The sequence below is a fragment of the Lygodium microphyllum genome, chromosome 9, assembly GCF_053477565.2.
Source record: "Lygodium microphyllum isolate KBCC chromosome 9, Lygodium_microphyllum_v1.1.10, whole genome shotgun sequence".
NCBI lineage: Eukaryota > Viridiplantae > Streptophyta > Polypodiopsida > Schizaeales > Lygodiaceae > Lygodium > Lygodium microphyllum.
The window spans coordinates 153,262,343-153,280,151 of NC_141143.1; the positions used below are offsets into that span (position 1 = coordinate 153,262,343).

At 41.8% G+C, this 17,809-nt stretch overlaps 1 protein-coding gene across 16 annotated transcripts in view; it reads right to left on the reverse strand.

Moving 5' to 3' along the window:
* The window catches only part of LOC148031731 (uncharacterized), a 60,873-nt gene extending 47,804 nt beyond the window's left edge, over nt 1–13,069 (reverse strand). For 8 of the 16 annotated variants that reach the window (XM_087685325.1, XM_087685333.1, XM_087685336.1 and 5 more), the window contains exons 1-3: nt 12,451–12,886; nt 11,772–12,291; nt 11,466–11,570 (exon numbers count right to left, since the gene is read on the reverse strand). In XM_087685325.1, coding sequence (XP_087541451.1) covers nt 11,466–11,570; nt 11,772–12,143 — 477 coding nt within the window. In that variant the 5' untranslated portion in view covers nt 12,144–12,291; nt 12,451–12,886. The other 8 variants (XM_087685332.1, XM_087685329.1, XM_087685331.1 and 5 more) reach the window with 8 other exon arrangements.
* Nucleotides 13,070–17,809: the final 4,740 nt, after the last annotated feature.

A 17,809-nucleotide genomic window follows, 5' to 3' on the forward strand; every position in this document is an offset into this window, starting at 1 on the left:
TTCCTGATGGGTGGTCCGCCCAAGTAGTCAAATAGTGTCTCTATTGGGAAGTAAACTATAAGTGACCGACTGATTTGGTGAATTCTTGGGCTTGTCAGGGTAAATTCCGATGTTGGTCAGCTCTATGGTCACACTTACATGTCTGCATCCAACTAGGGTCACCCAGTAATTAGCTCACAACCTTTGGTATGTTTGGGGGGTCTATACGGTCCCTAAAAATGTGTTTTGGTTTAGGTTGTCTGCAAATTCAGATGTCCAAGTTGCAAGTTTTTGTCCATCTGAGTCCCGGACTCAGCTGTCCGAGTGGTACAATTTGGACTGTTCAAGTGGTAGGGTCTGACTCGGACAGGGGTGCCCGTTCGAGTCCAAGAGGGTGCATCCGAGTGGACAATTTGGCCATCCAAGGCCATCCGAGTGAGAGCTATCCGAGGGGACTTTTAGGTGTCCGAGTGGATTGACTCGGCCATCCAAGTGGGACCAGTCTTGAGGCAAGAGTTGTCCGAGAGGACAAAAGTTATTCGAGCGTTCGAGGGGCCAGTTAGGGCTCAACTGTCCAAGGCCTAGGGCATCATCCAAGCAGTGGGAAAACATATAGAACGACAAAAAGCGATGACGAATGACTTAATAAATCACAAGTGCACCAGTGATGATCCTGTCTTTATTCTTCAATCAGCAAGGAGGGTTTTGAGCATATCTGGAATCACCAACAGTGATGATACGACAGATTTCTATTGTTGCTCTCTTGACATGCTGCTCTCTCTCTCTCAATCTCTCACATACTAAAACGAGCTCTTCCCCCCTTTCTCTTCTTTTAATGATCTCTCTTTCTTCCGTTACTCTTTGTTTTCCTTCTAAGGTATTCAAAATTTCTTTTCTTTTCTTTCCCTACTTCCTAGTTGTTACTGAAACTTATATTTTCTTTCTTTTTTCTTATTTCCTCAACCTTAATGCATCCTACTAATAAAAAATGCCATATCACTGATCTAACTAACGTTCCTAAATCTTCCAAAACCTAAACTATTCAGCAAAGGAGATCGAATACCTTCTGACTCTCTCACTTCCTACCTACACCAAGTGCTGTTTTGGAGACGAACTCTTACTCTATTGCTCGATTTGGAGCGCACAAGCACTCAAGCTTGAATCTGTTTGTCCCGACAACGGAACCAAAATGTCATCATTATCACTAGCAACCGTTGAGACCCTACAGACCGCTTATCAAGTCAAGCGTTTTAAGTGAGTGGCAATAGCTACTTCTCACATAGCCATGCACGCTCTCACACAAGGATATAGTGAGCTTACCATTAAATCCGATCGTTGCAGTCCTCTTCCTTGAATCCTTCGATTGCTCCATGATTCAAGGGGCTAGCTCAAGCTAGCTCCATCTCTATGCTCCAAGATCCAACATCCATAGTTGCGTGTGCAAGAAAAGAGGAGAAGAAGGAGAAGATGAGAAGAGGAGAAGAGCTTCTCCACCATCCCTCGATCTCACACACACTCCCCCTCTCTCACACTCCCTCTCTCATGCATAAGCAGGAAGCAAGAACAAGAACAAGAAGAGAGCTAGTTTGCGCACACACCAAGAATGAGCTTATCCATTAACTTTTTGGCTTTTATACATGTCCTTCTCCCTTAGGTGCCCAATCCATTTCCATGACCGATTGTCCGGCCTTGGTCCTCTTTTCCAACCTTTACATGCGCCTTTCATTTACAACTTGCACAAGAGGAGGCCTTGTGCACTTTTACAAAGGACTAAAATGCGCTTTATCTCTTGTGTGCCTTGTTCTTGATTTTAAAATTTTTCCTATGCTTCTTGGTCTTCTTTTTCTATCGCGTTGTCTTCGCTCCTTCTTAAGCCTTCTTTGTGCCTTGTTCGTTCCAAGGGTTAACAGACCCCATTTGCACACAGTTTTTTTTTTGCTGGGGGGTTTGGGACAACACGGAATGTCGTATCCTCTACCCCTTAGAGAAATCGAAATGTCCTCATCTCGAAAGGAACTTAGTGTTTATCATTCTCTAAGATAAGTTATTATTCCATCTGGGACCTATGGGTTAGGACCGCCACACTTCCACTGCGCTACTCCGATCGCGTACAAGTGCTCAAACTTCAAGATAACTCAAAGCAATCGAGGATAAAAGTTATTGCGATGTATTATAACTCAATTGTTATTGCAATAGTAGGGGACCATTACAAGTATTGGACTTATTATATCTCATGAAGAGATTTCTAGAACTTCTACTCACCTTCAAAGATAGGGCTCTAGGCATTCATCACTATCAAAATCTTGGAATACACTGAATGTTGAACTTATATAGCTTCGTTCCATTGCTCGTTCCTCCTCTTCTTGATCCAACTCAGGGCAATTAACTTAAATATACCCTAGCTCATTACAATAGAAGCATCAACGATTGGGACATCTCTTTCATATGTGCCCTATCTCACCCACTTTCTTGGCCTTTTGAGTCATCCTAGTCTTCGTTGCCGCTCTCTAAGAGAACTACTTTCAAGAAGTAGATCTCCACTAGGCCCGATCAACAAAGCTTTGGCCGGTATGAGAGCGTCTTGCAAGTCAATCGACCTTTGGACTCTAGATGAGTGTCCAATGGTTGATTTGGTCCATGGCACAATTTGGCCACTTGTTGGGGAGTATTCATTGGTGGCGCACATTTTTGAAGTGTCACAAACAGAGAATAATAGGCCATCAAGCTTAGTCCTAGCTAATACAAGGAAAAAAACTTGTTCATCTTGATAGAATGATAAGAAGGCAATAAGTATCTTTGTCTTACGGCCTGCTTGATATCTTTCTAGCTTAGAAGGGTTTTGGTGGTAGTGTTGTCTCAACACCACTGCTCCCAACATAAGCATACCTCACCTATTAGCTTAAGCTTCACAATCATAGCCTTGTTAGCTACACTTGTTCCTGTCGTATCAAAATAATCTTCAAGGGTTTTAATCTAGACTTCAATATCAGTCTCAACATTGGATCCTTTTCTCGTGAACTTAGGCAGCTTGATTTGCTTCAAGAGAGATTTCTTTTCTTCTAGATCAACATTCATGGTTGCAGGAGGCACCTATTGACAACCAAGATCACAATACTTAGAAAATCCCTTTAGAGTGTCTTTAGCTTCCTTCTTCCTCGAATTCGTAAAGCACATCATTAGGCAAACACATGCAAAGTTGTTTACTCCACTCATTCAATAGTCCATCAATAGATATTTCTAAGCGACACCATCCACAACTCCTTGGAATATCACGGAGTTTGTTGTCCATATTCCTTGGAGTCTACCCCACAAGGGAATGCTTCTGGCCACAAGGATTGACCTAAATCCAATTCTTAAAAGAGTTAAGGTCACCTAAAATTCTCCCAATGTCGATCTTCATGCATCATGCTTTGCACAAAAACACTCGAACTGAAGCAAACCCATGTTGCACTTGGTTTAAAAAGAGTGAGAAACGAGGGGGAGCTAGCACGTTGACCCCTCTATCCCTAAGGCAAAGTCTCACCCTAGTCCCCTGAAATGACATGGAGTTAGACTCTCTATAATATTGTCTAGGACACTCATCGTTTAGCCCTTTTCTAAATTATCCTAATTCTATTGCATTTAAAGAAAACTCTTGACTCACTGAGACGTCCCAACCATGGGATAGACCCATTGGGGGTTCCAGCCTCCCACTTCCCTCAATGGTGTGTTTTAGTTATTTAATTAATCTAACACATTTATGTTTGACATGTAAGCTTCCTTAATTAGCCTATTAGCACCAGGTTCATTCATGTAATTTAGGTACAAACAAAAGGACAAGATCAAATGGCCTTTAGAAAACAATTACAATAATGTATTTATCTACACTTTCTTCAAGGTACAATGCTAATTTAGCCTTCCATCCCTTACACCGAGACCCATATCCAAACACCTGGATACTCCTGTCCAAGTCCCATGGACATAATCCATAATCCACCCTTTATCTAGATTAGGGTCTTCCAACATCCGCAGACATTAGGCCACGAAGGTTTTTCAACTCCGACCTAGGTAGCATGGGGTGTCCAAAGCCTCCTTGACCTGCAAGCTACCATAGGAGCCAACCAATGTTCTGTGGTAGCCTTTACACCACTCGACCTTCGGCCAATGTATCAACCAATGCCCATCTGCATCTCTTTCCCTTCTTGGCATCTTTTTTCCGTGGTGCAATCATGGAGGTGATCCACCTATACTCTGACATACCCTCGGAACGAATGTAGCTCTCCCCTTTAGGAGATTCACAAAAATTCAAACAAAAACAAGGCAAATGACCTACCTTTAAGCTAATAAAAGCAATCCTTTTCCATAACAAGAATAACATCTCTTCAAGATGAAATGCAACTCAAAACAACGCCCTTGGATATCCCACAAGGGTCAATAACTTGCCAATACGATTCTCCAAAGAGTGTAACTACTTAAGGAATAATATAGATAACAATCCTGATTTATACTTAAGTTGCAAGTCAAGATAATGCATTTCAAGCCTCTTCATATCACACAATTATTTCCCCTTAGAATGTGTAACCTTAACCATGCACGGTCTATTTCTTATGATGTTATGAGTCATCTTACCTTTACATCTAATTTAATCTAGGGTTCACTAGATCCCTTGAATTTTCATGCCATGATTCAAAGCATAACTTAATGATTGAGAAGTCCGGTTTTATGTCTAATCCTCCCAAGGAAGGGACTTGAATAGACATATCTCTCTTTCAGAAACATTATTAGGTTTCCCCTTTCAAGACTATTAAGAAAATTCTTTCCCAAACAAATAGTACCTAGTAATAAGGCAATCAAAAGGCCTTTACTTCACCTTTTAGCAATAGACAGACAATTTATCTTAGTATTACAAGTTCATGTTTGATTTCCCTAACGCCTATGCATAGTACAATTTCTTTTCACAATTTAGATATACAATCAAACTTCACAAATGAGCCCATTTCTAAGCCATGATATTAATTTACTTGTATCATCATTTACTTCAACTTTGTGCAAAGGCACTTGGAGGGCTTGAGACAAGGGTGGAATGGACATCGTAGTCGCAATCGAGTGCTTTGTATTCGAGGTGTTCCTCTTGGGAGCCATCATGCATCCAAAACTCCTTGTGCTCTTTCTCGAATCTCGACAATGCTTGTGCTTATCTTCAAGCTTCAAGGTTTGAGATCGTGCTTCTTTCCATATGCTTATGAGTCTCAACTTACCACCTTCAGCTTTGATAAGGTTCAAAGTCAATGGCTCATTGTCCACTCGGTAGTAGTTCCGCACTTCCTCGATTTCTCTTTTCCTCTCTCTCTCAATACCTACTTCTCCCTCTATCTCTCTCAATCTCTCCTTCCCCCCCCTGTGTGTGTGTGTGTGTGTGTGTGTGTAGATAGAACCTTAGAGGGTAACCCCCCCTCTTTTGTTAACAACTCCTTTCTCATTATCAAAACGAGCTGCAGGATGTGTGGACACATGGCTGGGAAGTGGATTGATTTGCATTGCTAGTGGGGGTGATGTTTACGATGGAATGGAGGGGGTGGTGCTATAGTCGTTGGTGGCGCACATAGTGACTTTGCAGCATGACAATGGGTGGACAACAACCACAGGTAATGTAAGGTTTTGAAAAACTTAGTTTTAATAAATGCCACCCCCTAGCCCCCTTTGACCTGGGGGGTACATGGAATCTTACATCCTCTACCTTTTACAGGAATCAAGATATACTCATCTCGAAAGGAACTTAGAGTTTATCGTTCTCTAAGATAAGTTCTTATTGCATCTAGGACCTATGGGTTTGGACCCACCACGCTCCCACTGTGCTGCTCGTATTGCACACAAGCACTCAAACTTCAAGATAACTCAATGAAATCAAGGATAAAAGTTATTGCAATGTATTATAACTCAACTGTTAGTGCAATAGTAGGGGATCATAACAAGTATAGGGCTTATTACATCTCATGAAGAGCTTTCTAGGATTTCTAATCATCTGACACCTTCAAAGATTACAAGGGGCTCTAGGCCTTTATCACTATTTGATTCTTGCAATACACCAAATGTTGAACTTGTACGGCTTTGCTTCATTGCTAGTTCCTCCTTGTCTTCATCCAACTCAGGGTAGTCAACTTGGATATACCCTAGCTCATTGCAATAGGAAGCATCGGCGATTGGGACATCTCTTTTGGATATACCCTATCTCACCACACTTGTGGCATCTCTTTTCTTGGTCTTTTGAGTCATCATAGTAGCTCTCTTTAAGAAGTTGATCTCCATTAGGCCCAAATGAAGCTTTGGCTTGTATGAGAGCATCTTGCAAGTCAATCAGCCTTAGGGACTTTAGACAAGTGTCCAATGGTTGATTCAATCCATGGTAGAATTTAGCCACCTATTGGGTAGTATTCATTGGTGGCGCATATTTTTGAAGTGTCACGAACTGAGAATAATAGGCCTCTAGACTTAATCCTAGCTGGCACAAGAAGAAGAACTCATTTATCTTGATAGAATGATAGGAAGGCAGCAAGTATCTCTGTCTTACGACATTCTTTATATCTTCCTAGCTTATAAGGGTTTTGGTGGTAGTGTTGTCTCGACATCACTGTTTCCACCATAAGCATGTCTCACCTATCAGCTTAAGCTTGGCAATCATAGCCTTGTTAGCTACACTTGTTCTTGTTGCATCAAAATAATCTTCAAGGGTTTTTATCCAGAGTTCAGCATCAATCTCAACATTGGATCCTTTTCCCATAAACTCAAGCGGTTTGATTTGCTTCAAGAGGGATTTCTTTTCTTCTAGATTAGGGTTCATGGTTGCAGAAGGTACCTGCTGGTAACCAAGATTGCACTATTTAGAAAATCCCTTTAGAGTGACTTTAGCTTCCTTTTCCTCGAATTCATAAAATACATCATTAGGCAAACACATGCAAAGTTCAGCCATCAATTCCCTACGTCGTGCCAATGTTTTCGAGCCCTTTCTTTGTCGTTTTGGCCTCTTTTCAGGCTGATTTTCAGATCTGTCTCTTTTCTTAGCCTTAAACAACTTTTTATTTGGCTTCTCCCCACTCTCTATGAAGCCCGAATCCTTCCCAAGCAGCAAAGCATTGGCTGTAGCAACAATCTCTATAAGCTGAGACATGCTAGACACGATGGATTTAATGCAAAAATCCATGATTCCTTTGGGCAATCCACAAACATATTTTTCCACTTGCTCTTGAAGGGGTACAAGGTGATAGGAAGTAATAGACAACAATGCATCCCAAAACTTCTTATTATATTGCTCCAAATTCTTACATTCCTTAGCATTCAGCTTATTCCAAGCTGTCATGATGTCCATCTCAAAGGTACTTGTCAACCAATTTGATGCAAACATTTGCTTGAATAGTACCCACGTTGACAGTGCTCTACCTTGCATCAAAAGAGTGGACCACCACTGTAATGCATTCCCTTTCAAGAAAGTGGCTGCCTTTCGAATCTTTGAGGACTTCGTGAAGTTCCCCCCCTGAATAGGCTGCATCAAACTACTGAATGAAAGTCAAAGCTTTCAATCTATCTTGTACACCGCTGAAGGACTCAAACTTCACTCCTTTTCCACCCTCATCATAGTCTTTTGCTGCCCCTTTGGGTGTCAAGTTGTTATAAACAAGCTACTGCAAAAAGGGTGCATTTGCTGAATTTACATCACAGACCAACACCAAACAGAGCATTTGCATGACCAACATTCATTCCTTGAGCCCCAGGCATCAAGCCAATACTGCCATACATAGGGTTTTGCATATTTCCAACCATACCTGAATACATTGGGCCTTGCACTCCATGCATTGGTTGCTGCATACCATAGGAATTTGTGCCATACATTCCCGTATGCGGTCCTTGTCCAACCATAGTATGAAAAATCGTGCTTCCACCAAAATATCCTAGCTGCCCCATCATAGCATGCATGCCTGGCTGTCCAAAATCCATTGGAGTGGCACTTTCGTGATGGCCTTGTATTTGCATTCCTTGCCCCATAGATATCAACTGTTTTATTTCATTAGCATCTTTGGGAGCTTCAAATGAAGGGTTTGGCATTATCTTCGGTGCATCTTGCTGTCCCGAAGATGTAGAAGATGTCTTGTTCTTTTTGCCTTTGCTGTTCTTCTTTGGAGCATTCAAAAATCGGGAAATTGAGAATCCTTTGTCAATTCAACAAAGAGATTTGTTGTTGTCCTCATCCGTTTCTTGAACTAGTCATCAAATTCCTCTTCACTTTGCTGGTCATCAACCTCCTTATGCCCTGAAGGCCGTGCATCTTGCCTAGCAGCAACATTTTTAGCTTGTTGTCCATAATCCGAACCTTGTCCAAGGTGAAGCATTGCATTTCCTTCATTCCCATGTGAACGTTCATACTGAGAGGCATCATCATTGCTTGAGTCCATCTCACTGTATGAAGACATATTACTGTAATTTCTCAGCTGAGAGTAAAAATCAACACTAGCACAAAGCTTTGGCTTGCAATCAGGTGCCACGGGCCCACCAAATCAAGGGATTGAGTGGTATCCCAACAATGGAACCATGTAACCAACCTTCCTTCCGTGGATGGGTGGTAAATCCTTGATTACAACTTAATTACACCAACAAACAGTTAATGCAAATCTGGAAATACAAATTTACCTATTGATCTTGGACAATGCACATCCAATTGGCCCCGAAATTAGTGCTCCTTTCGATATTTCTTTAGCTTTATTGAAGAAGAAGTAGATTTACAACGGGATTCTCCCAATCCCTTTCGGTATTCCAACTTTCCTTTCTGTTCAAAACCACCAGTAAGTCTTTAATCTAATTTGCCCCTTGATTTGGGCAATCAATTGGCCTTCACCCGCCTTGATGGAGATGGAAAATGCCCCAAATTCAATTATTTGCTGGTCCGTCCACTTGAATAGGCTAAAAACAGCTTCAGCCCTGTTCAATCCAAGTCTTGGAGCTTCCAATTTCTGGCACGATTCCCGAAGCTGCTTCTAAACCCTAATTTCTGTTGCAGATTAGGATTTACAGCAGAGAAATCTGAAATTTCCTAGCCTCCAAGGGTCCAAATGCTGAGATCTTCGGAGCAAGGCTGAGAAATGGCTGGGAGATGAGAGGGAAAGCTGTAGAGAGAGAAAATTCAAAGTTTTGTCGCAAAGAATGACTGAAAATCAGTTAAATGCAACTGCTGCCCTGCCACAACAGCTTGTAGATGCAAAGAACTGAAGAAATTCAATCATTTACTGCTGCTGCCCTATCTCAACAGCCTGTAGATGCTGTCTCCTGCTGTTGATTGATCTTCTCCTACCCATGGCAACCTTAGAAGGTCCTCCAATGGCTGCAAATCAGACCAGCAACCTCCTCTCCCTCTCTCTTGCAAGCTGAATTTATAAAAATGTCTCTCTCCAGCCTCTAAAGACGTTTTTCAGTCTTGCATGGGCATTTTTAACAAGCGGCAACCTTCCCAAATGGTTTTTCCAACACTTTTCATAATTAAATATTAATTTTCAGTCTTTAAATACTGAAAATTAATCTAATATTTATTTTTGTGCCCTGAAAAATAATCTGACTGACCAATAATTAAATTGGCTTGGCAACTTCCATTCCCGAGTGTCTCTGCGCCATCTTTGACCATCAGATTGACGTTAGGTATCATTAAACACCACTTCTCTAGTGTCACCAACAACTGACACTTATGGCCAAATGGATGACCTAGGCCAACAACTGGCACCAAATACCACCAAGTACCTATGAGACATAACTTATAGCAACTTTTGCCTTTGACATCCCATGATTTCCTCGCGTCCCGAGCTCGTAAATTTACTCTAACCCTAGTTGCATCTCACATGTGCAACATTTACTTAATCATGTGATTAAAAATTAATCCACATGTTAAGTGAGATTTCAAAAGTACATATCCTCATAACACACACATAGAGAGAGAGTGTGTGTGTGTGTGTGTGGTGTGTGTGTGTGTGTTCTAAGAAAAATATATGTGCGCGCGTGCACACGTATGTGAGCAATCACCAAACAGATGTAGCTCAATCATCTTGGGTTCAACTCCTTCATTCTGTACCGTTATTTATTATAGGTGTAGAAAAAAGAGAGATTTCAACCCAAGTCAGTAGGCTAATAAAATAAATGGCTTACTACCAGGGTAGCCACTTAATTACAAAAAGAGGAGAGTGTTTTGGAGGGGCGGGGAGGTGTGGAGAGAGAGAGAGAGAGGGTGGGTGGGTGGGTGTATGTGTGTGTGTGTGTGTGTGTGTGTGCACGTGCACGACATACTAGAGCATACATTGAGCAAATGGGCAAAGATGCATAACATCAGGCATGTGGAAAGAGTGTATTCTACTCTTGGCCACATCCTCACGCTCTGAGCTTTCATCAAGGAGGGCAGACCACATAAGAGGAGGATCTATTGTTGTTTTGTGGAGCTTCACAAACTTGGTTTATCAATTGGTTAGTAAAGCATGTGTATCCGCCCATGATCCCTTTGTCCATGCTTATCCAATGACACAATTCCTGTCTTGCAGCTCAATATGACCCACCTTGAAGGCATGCCACTTTATTTCATTCCTCATGTTCACTCCTTCACAACACTTCTGCTCTTCTGGTGAGGGCATTCATTTCAAAAAGCATACGACCTTGGGTATAGATAGTAGTGTTTGACTCTCGTGGGACATGAGCATCCCCATTCTTGATTTCTTGATATTGGGCTAGATGCACCATGCACTTGTCACAAACTTGTTCTTTTGTAACATTCCTCAATGCTTGTTATAAATGCAAATAGATTGGTCACTCTCAACAATGCAAAAGGGGAAAGTTTCTTTCAAAGTTACTTTTGGTGAAAGTAGTCTTACCTCAAAAGGGCTTTGTGACCACTTTACCTCCTAAGGCACCTATGGTTAATTCTAAAAAGATTTGGAGAAGGGTCTTTAAGGAATGAGCTATAGAATTGGATGCTACATACCTCAAAATACAATTTAAAGATGTATTCTACAATGAGCATGGGCAAGTATTTGTTCCAGTTTTCCTTTACCTTGAAGGGGATGATGATTTAATGATTTTGTACTTTTGAGGATACTATTTGTCACCACTTAAAATCCTGAGGCACCTACAGTTAACTCCAAAAAGATTTGGAGAAGGGTCTTTAGGGAATCAGCTATAGAAGAACATACATGACTGGTAGTAGAATGTGCATCTAGCCACAGTCTCGAATTCTTTTGCAGACCTCACAGTACATGTACACATCTTCAGAAAGTTGTCGGCGTATCTCAGCCAACGGGTCATTTCATGGCATCAATGGTACCTCAATCAGCAATGGGTGCTAGTAGAAGCTTTTCTTTTCTTCAGCAGTAACAGGCCCAATCTGTTCCCTCCCTGCTCCACACACCCACCCTTCCGCTCCCCCTTGTCTTTGCTCTTTTTGAATAACAAATTGTATCTCAAAGCACACAACTTCAATGCAAATTTACCTTTAGCTCCTCAAGCCTTCTTGGAGTAGAATGACAGCTTCCAGGACTGTACCCAGTATAAGCAAAATATGAGTGATTTCTTTTAGGAATCAAAGGAGACAAATCCTGCAAAATCCCCAACCACTGCTCAGCATCTAACTGAGAATATTCCACCAAATACCAAGTAATGACCAGGCTAACAGGATTGTTTTTGAATGAGACATGCACTGTTCCTAAAGAGACGGCCATGGTCTGGCATGTGGTTTAAATCCACATGAGCACAGGCTCAGCAAAGATATATTACAAGATTTCACAATCTAAACTTACAGATGGAGCATGGCATTTATCCAATGCGAAGCTCGGCGACAGTTGAGAACTGTGTGACGCTGGAATTTGGTCAATTTGTTCGAGCTCATGGAGTGGAGCACAATCAACTTTCTGTGAGTTGATCAACTGGGATGAGGATGTGCAGCCCTCAACAGTTGCTGTGCTCCATGAACGTGCCAAGAAATCCTGCATTCCATTCTGTGATGCAAATCCAGGCACGTTGAAGGGTGATCTTTCATACTCCCAAAAGGAAGAGGGATCATCAAGATCGCATAGGCCATCTGGAGCAAATGATACATTGAAATTCATGGTGCTACCTTTTTTGCGAGAGATTTCACAGCAGGGTACTGAGATGTGAATTGCACTTCCCATTGTCCCGTGATGATGAAGCCGGTTACAGTGTAAATCTCTAATTCCAAATTATTACATTGTTCTCAGGTCTTTATCACTGAGACTGCTTGGTATCCCTTGGTTGATGATGCTAGTTTATGGAGTGTGAAGGAACTGCGTCATTCAGTAACTACCAACAAAATGATGGAAACAGGTGGCATAAGTACATGAACTCGAAGATGCAATGTCAATGCACAAAATCCAACAGAAATAAAGAGAACCGATCGATCGATGGCAGAGCAAGCAGCAAGCTTCAAAGAGATCGTCAGTAGACGATGGTACAGCAAACCTGAGCTGCCATAGTTTGCATGGAGGGATGATCTCACCGGCACTACCTTCTACAATCGAGCACCATCCTTCGCTTCAAAGGGAATGTGTGATCATCAAATGACCATGCTTATTGCCGAACCCAGCAGAGATCGTTCTGCAAAATATAACGCACACGACTCACGAGTACGAAGAAGAATAAGTACAGCCAGACAAATTTAATGGTAGATTCTGATAAAGAGTTGTCAGCCAATACTCTTCATCGAGAAATGATCTTCAAAATTTAGCACCGAGCTACAGGAGGGGGTCTTATTACTCGAAGGGGGATCAGAAATGATCTTCCGCACTTCAGGAGGACAAAACGATCCATTATTATTAATTGATTGTTTATGGATATATTCTTTACGAATGAAAGAAACACAACGACGTCATCGATCCACTGTACGGAGACTGCGAGCCCGCACCCAAGAAAAAGAAAAGAATCGGGAGTTTTAAGAAACAGCAGCCCACACCCCCGGAAAAGAAAAGGGAGGCCGGAGGAGCAAGTGGGAAACAGTCGGGTAGGCATGTATGTATAATGTATATTCACGATTCACGATTTCACACAACGGCATGGCCAATGGCCATCCGCGAAGACAAAAGCCAGAGCGCGCAGCCAAAAGGCATATTAAATTTTAAAAACCTTCGACCAGAAAAAGCCCGCAGAGCATGAAACCTGCCACCCACCCAGCATTTCACCAAAAATGTGTGTCCCCACACCAAAAGAAGCATTTTCTGCGTTCTCCTAAATGCATGAACATCACAATGTGAATGGCCACTTTTGTCATCTTCTAGCCAAGCTCATGGTTCAACAACTTTGCATGTGTTGACTTCGTATTAAAGCTAACGTATAGGCATGCCCAATATTTTGGTGGAATCTAATGACTTACATCATATTTACATGCAAAAGGCACTCACATTAAGAAAGATAAACTACTATGAAAGCAATATGTAATTAGCATCTTTTTTTTAAATAATGCGACTAAGAGTTTGTATTATCAAAAAGGAATATGTACAAAGCCACCGAGGACCACCTTCAAGAAAGGTCTTAAGCCTTGGACATAGCTTTATAAAAAATCTTATAGACCTTGTTAGACAAAAACACAGCCGTGCAGGGCTATCAAAATCTCTTTCCTAACTCTATCCCGCAGCTCATTGGTCCCAATATCTCTCTTCCTTTTGCCAAAAGGCCCATTCCTATGTTTCCATATTTGTTGAAGAGTGACCACTCTCGCTACATTCCAGAGCTTTATGGTCTACTCATCCTTTTGTCCTCTATCACCAAAAAGAACTAACTTGGCATCCATTTTCTCATTGAAGTTTGCTTTCCTTATCCAAGCTTTGAGCATGTTTTATATGCCCCTCACCTCCCTGCATTCCCACAAGAGGTGCCTAGCAAATTCTTTGGCACATTTGCATAGCACACATAAAGGTGAAATGCTCATCAACTTGCTTAGCCTCTCCCTCATGGGGGGGAGCCCGTTCATCACAACCTGCCAAAGAAAGAAGTTTAGCCTTTTGGAGGGAGTCGCCCTCTTCGTTCTGATAACCCTACATATCCATGTCTTCCTCCTAGTGCATGGATGCCACTTCTTCCAGCTACTATCAACCACTCGTGTGAAGTGCACCAATGACTAGGCGCTCGTTACTTCTCCACTTGCTTAGAAAATTGCCTTTGGAGGAGACCATGTACTTGGTGATATTGTTGTACACTTCCCGCTTAGACGTCGGCTAGTTTTCCTTGAGCTTGCTGATCACTTCAGCTACATGATGTCTTTCAACCTCTAATAGGTTAATAAACTTGGCGGCCATCTCCTCAATACCCAAAAGATTCATTGCAACAACAAGATCCCAAACATCCCCCCACCTTAGCATCCCTTTACTAGCTAACCTCCTAGTCATTTGAGGATGTACTTCTAGAGGACTGTATGGTAGGTCATATGCCTCGCTAAAGGACCGGATCACTTGCGTTAGTGCAGCATCTCCTCTTCTATCTTAAGCCCCAACCCATTTGGCTTCAATCTCAATATTCCTTGCCATGCAAATGATAGCTCCTCCGTTGTCTGTGATTGAGGTATTTGGATTCTTCCTAGCAATGTATCCGTCCAGCTCATGCCCTAGATTCCCAATTTCCTTTCACCATACTGCATCAGCCAATAATGAGGACCATCCATGGTCGGTTTCCATCAACTCTCTAAAGTAGTCCCGGTAATAGTGCATGGGCTTTGTTGGCTAGTTTGGAGACTCCAAGTCCACCCTCTACTTTGTCTATAGGGATCAAGGACCAGTTAATAGGTCTCCATCCCTTGTTGTTGTCATCCATTTACTAGAGAAAGCTTGCAAAAATGTTTTTTATCCTCTCCCAAGCAATCTTATTGAAGTGGACAGTCATTGCTAGAAAGGTGATTGAGGCCCCCGACATTGTCTTGACCACTAATAGCCCTCCTAGAAAGGAGACATGTTTGCCTTTCCATGCATCAACCTTGGAATTTAGCTTGGTTTCCATCCAATCATATCTTTGCTTAGGAGTCATCCCTACCCCCATAGGGCACCCTAGATACTTGAAGACCTGGCCATGCTTTATTTGTTTAAAGCAAGACAAGCTCACGCAGCCAATCTGAGGGTTCTCCATGGCCCAAGTAAACTAGCTCAATTTTGGCCTTATTGATTTGTGAGCCTAACAAATAAGATAAATCTCCATACACCTCGAGAAGCCCATTAACATACTGTTGGTCAACATGGAAAACATTCAAGTTGTCATCCGCGAAGAATTGTGAGACAAACTGACTATCATCAAAGGATCTAAAAGTCCAACAAGGGCTAATTAACAACTTTGGCACTTTCATACCAAATACATTACTTCTGCACAATGAAAACTACCTTAGCTTTACTAGTTGTAGAGAATAATTTCTCTACACATTGTCTTATTTGATTTGCTTGTAATGTCTCCCATGTTGAGGGCTCATAATTGTCTATTGAATCACAACACTTTGCCTCCAAAAAGATAAGTTGTCTAAGTATGATATGTTGAATGCATATAAGTTAACTTATTGTTTTAAATTACATCTAGCAGCTTAGATTTATCTTTTTTTGTTTGAGAGAATTTATTGTTTACATTACATGCATTTTCAATGTATAGTCCTTTATTCTTGCATGAATTTAAATAGCATGTTGTGAAAGTCAAACATAATGATGGTGGTGATACATATTACTATTCTTTGCATGGAGGGTGTAGCAAGCCTAATTGAACCTATAGCATTACTAGAGGAAGTTCTCTTCTATTCCAAAAATACAAATCACTCCACTTCCAAAAGAAGCATGTGTACTAGTCACAATAAAGAATTTTCTATGTCTTAATTTAAATGGGAAAGGGAATATTCAAGGATTGGATGTTTAGGGGAAGGAGCATTTGGGGATGATACACTTCTTCTATTGCATGCCTTTAAAGGAAACATTGGAGATATATTATCTCTTCGATCTAGTAAAAGTCCCAACTTATTAGTATGTTTGAAGAAAATGTGCAAGTGGATATCTAGCCAAGGACATCAAAAGGGGATAATCATGCTTTTTTCCATAAAATTTTATGCACCTCAATCTCACATTGGAGGCCTTTTTGAGTGGATCATGTCAGATGAGTGAACAAACAACATGTCCTAATTATTGTGGCCTACGAGTACATAGGGTATCCCTTTACATGAATTCTTCTACGTAATGTTGGTTAAATTGTAAGAGAGAAAATTATACTTACAAGGGACCTTTAGTATATAAAAAAGGCATTTTTGACAATATGGTCTACGAATTACCTCAAAAATGTATACATGGGATTGTATGCATGCGCTTGCGCCACCAATAATCTAATTTTTAAAAATGAATTGCATTTGTACAGACTCGTAGTCTAGTCTGGTCAAGTCAATCTAAGTAGGGGTTGGGATGTGAATATGACTCACCATGCATTAATGGAAAATTCAATAATGAACTATGACGTATTGGTCATCTAATAAAAATGAGTCGTGTAGTTTTCACCCACCCACTTCACCGCACCATAAGTATATGCCATATGCTTATCATGGGGATTGGGGTAATGGGGCTCAAATGCACGTGATATAGAAACTTTCTTAATAGTGATTGCCTTGAGGAGTAACATTGCCACTCTCAAAGATTTTGAGACCTTGGATTTCATAATTTGGAGTTACACATGTGATGTAAGTGGAGTCGAGCTTGAAAGGTGAGAAGGATCGAAGCTTGCACGCGAGCTATGGCGGGAGAGCAAGAGCAAGAAAGAGAGAGACAAGAAATGGGAACTCCAACAGTCACAATGTGTGATCGGACCTTCCTTTATTCAAACTTTCACTAAAAGAATAAAGAATAAAGTGACGTGACGGGCGCCCGCCACCTGCAGTGTGCAGTGGCGGGTACCGTCAGTGTAGTAATACACGGGGCGGCACGGCGGAGACACCTTTACCCCCAACAACCTCCCACTTAAAGGAGAATCTACCTAGTGAGAGAGAAAAGAAAAAAAGAAAAGACAGTACAAATGTACATAGGTACAAGGGATGAGGAAAGGCGACATCTCATCCAACGCCCATCAACCTCCTGAGGAAGGCAAAGCACTCAGTAGTGAGGCTCTTCGTGAGCAGATCTGCAGGATTCTCGTCAGTGGAGATCTTGACAAGGTCAACAGACTTGTCCTCCACGACACCACGTATGAAGTGATACCTCACCTCAATGTGTTTCATCTTCGCATGGAAGACCGGATTCTTAGCCAACTGAATGGCACTCATAGAATCCGAATGCAGTGTAGGTGTAGCATCAATCCCAAGGTCAGCAACTAGACGGCCTAACCATATGGCCTCCTTGCAAGCCTCAGTGGCTGCAACATACTCGGCCTCAGTGGTAGACAAAGCCGTACACTTCTGAACCCTGGACATCCAAGAGACAGCCCCTCCAGCATAGGTAAATACATAGCCAGAAGTGGACTTCCTACTATCTGCATGTCCTGCATAATCGGAGTCAGTGTACCCCACGACCCCTGTATCCTGGCTACCATAGCAAATACACATATCTGTTGTGCCCTTTAGGTACCTCATGATACCCTTCACGACATCCCAATGTCTGCTGCCAGGTAGAGCCATATAGCATGCCACAACACCAACTGCATGCGCAATATCTGGACGAGTGGCTATCATGGCATACATCAAACTGCCCACGGCTGAAGCATAAGGGAACTTGGCCATCTCGGCCCTTTGCTCATCTGTCTGCGAACAATCGTCCTATGATACCTTCACATAAGAAGGTAATGGACAGCCAATAGGCTTTACGTCCTGCATACGAAAGCGCTCAAG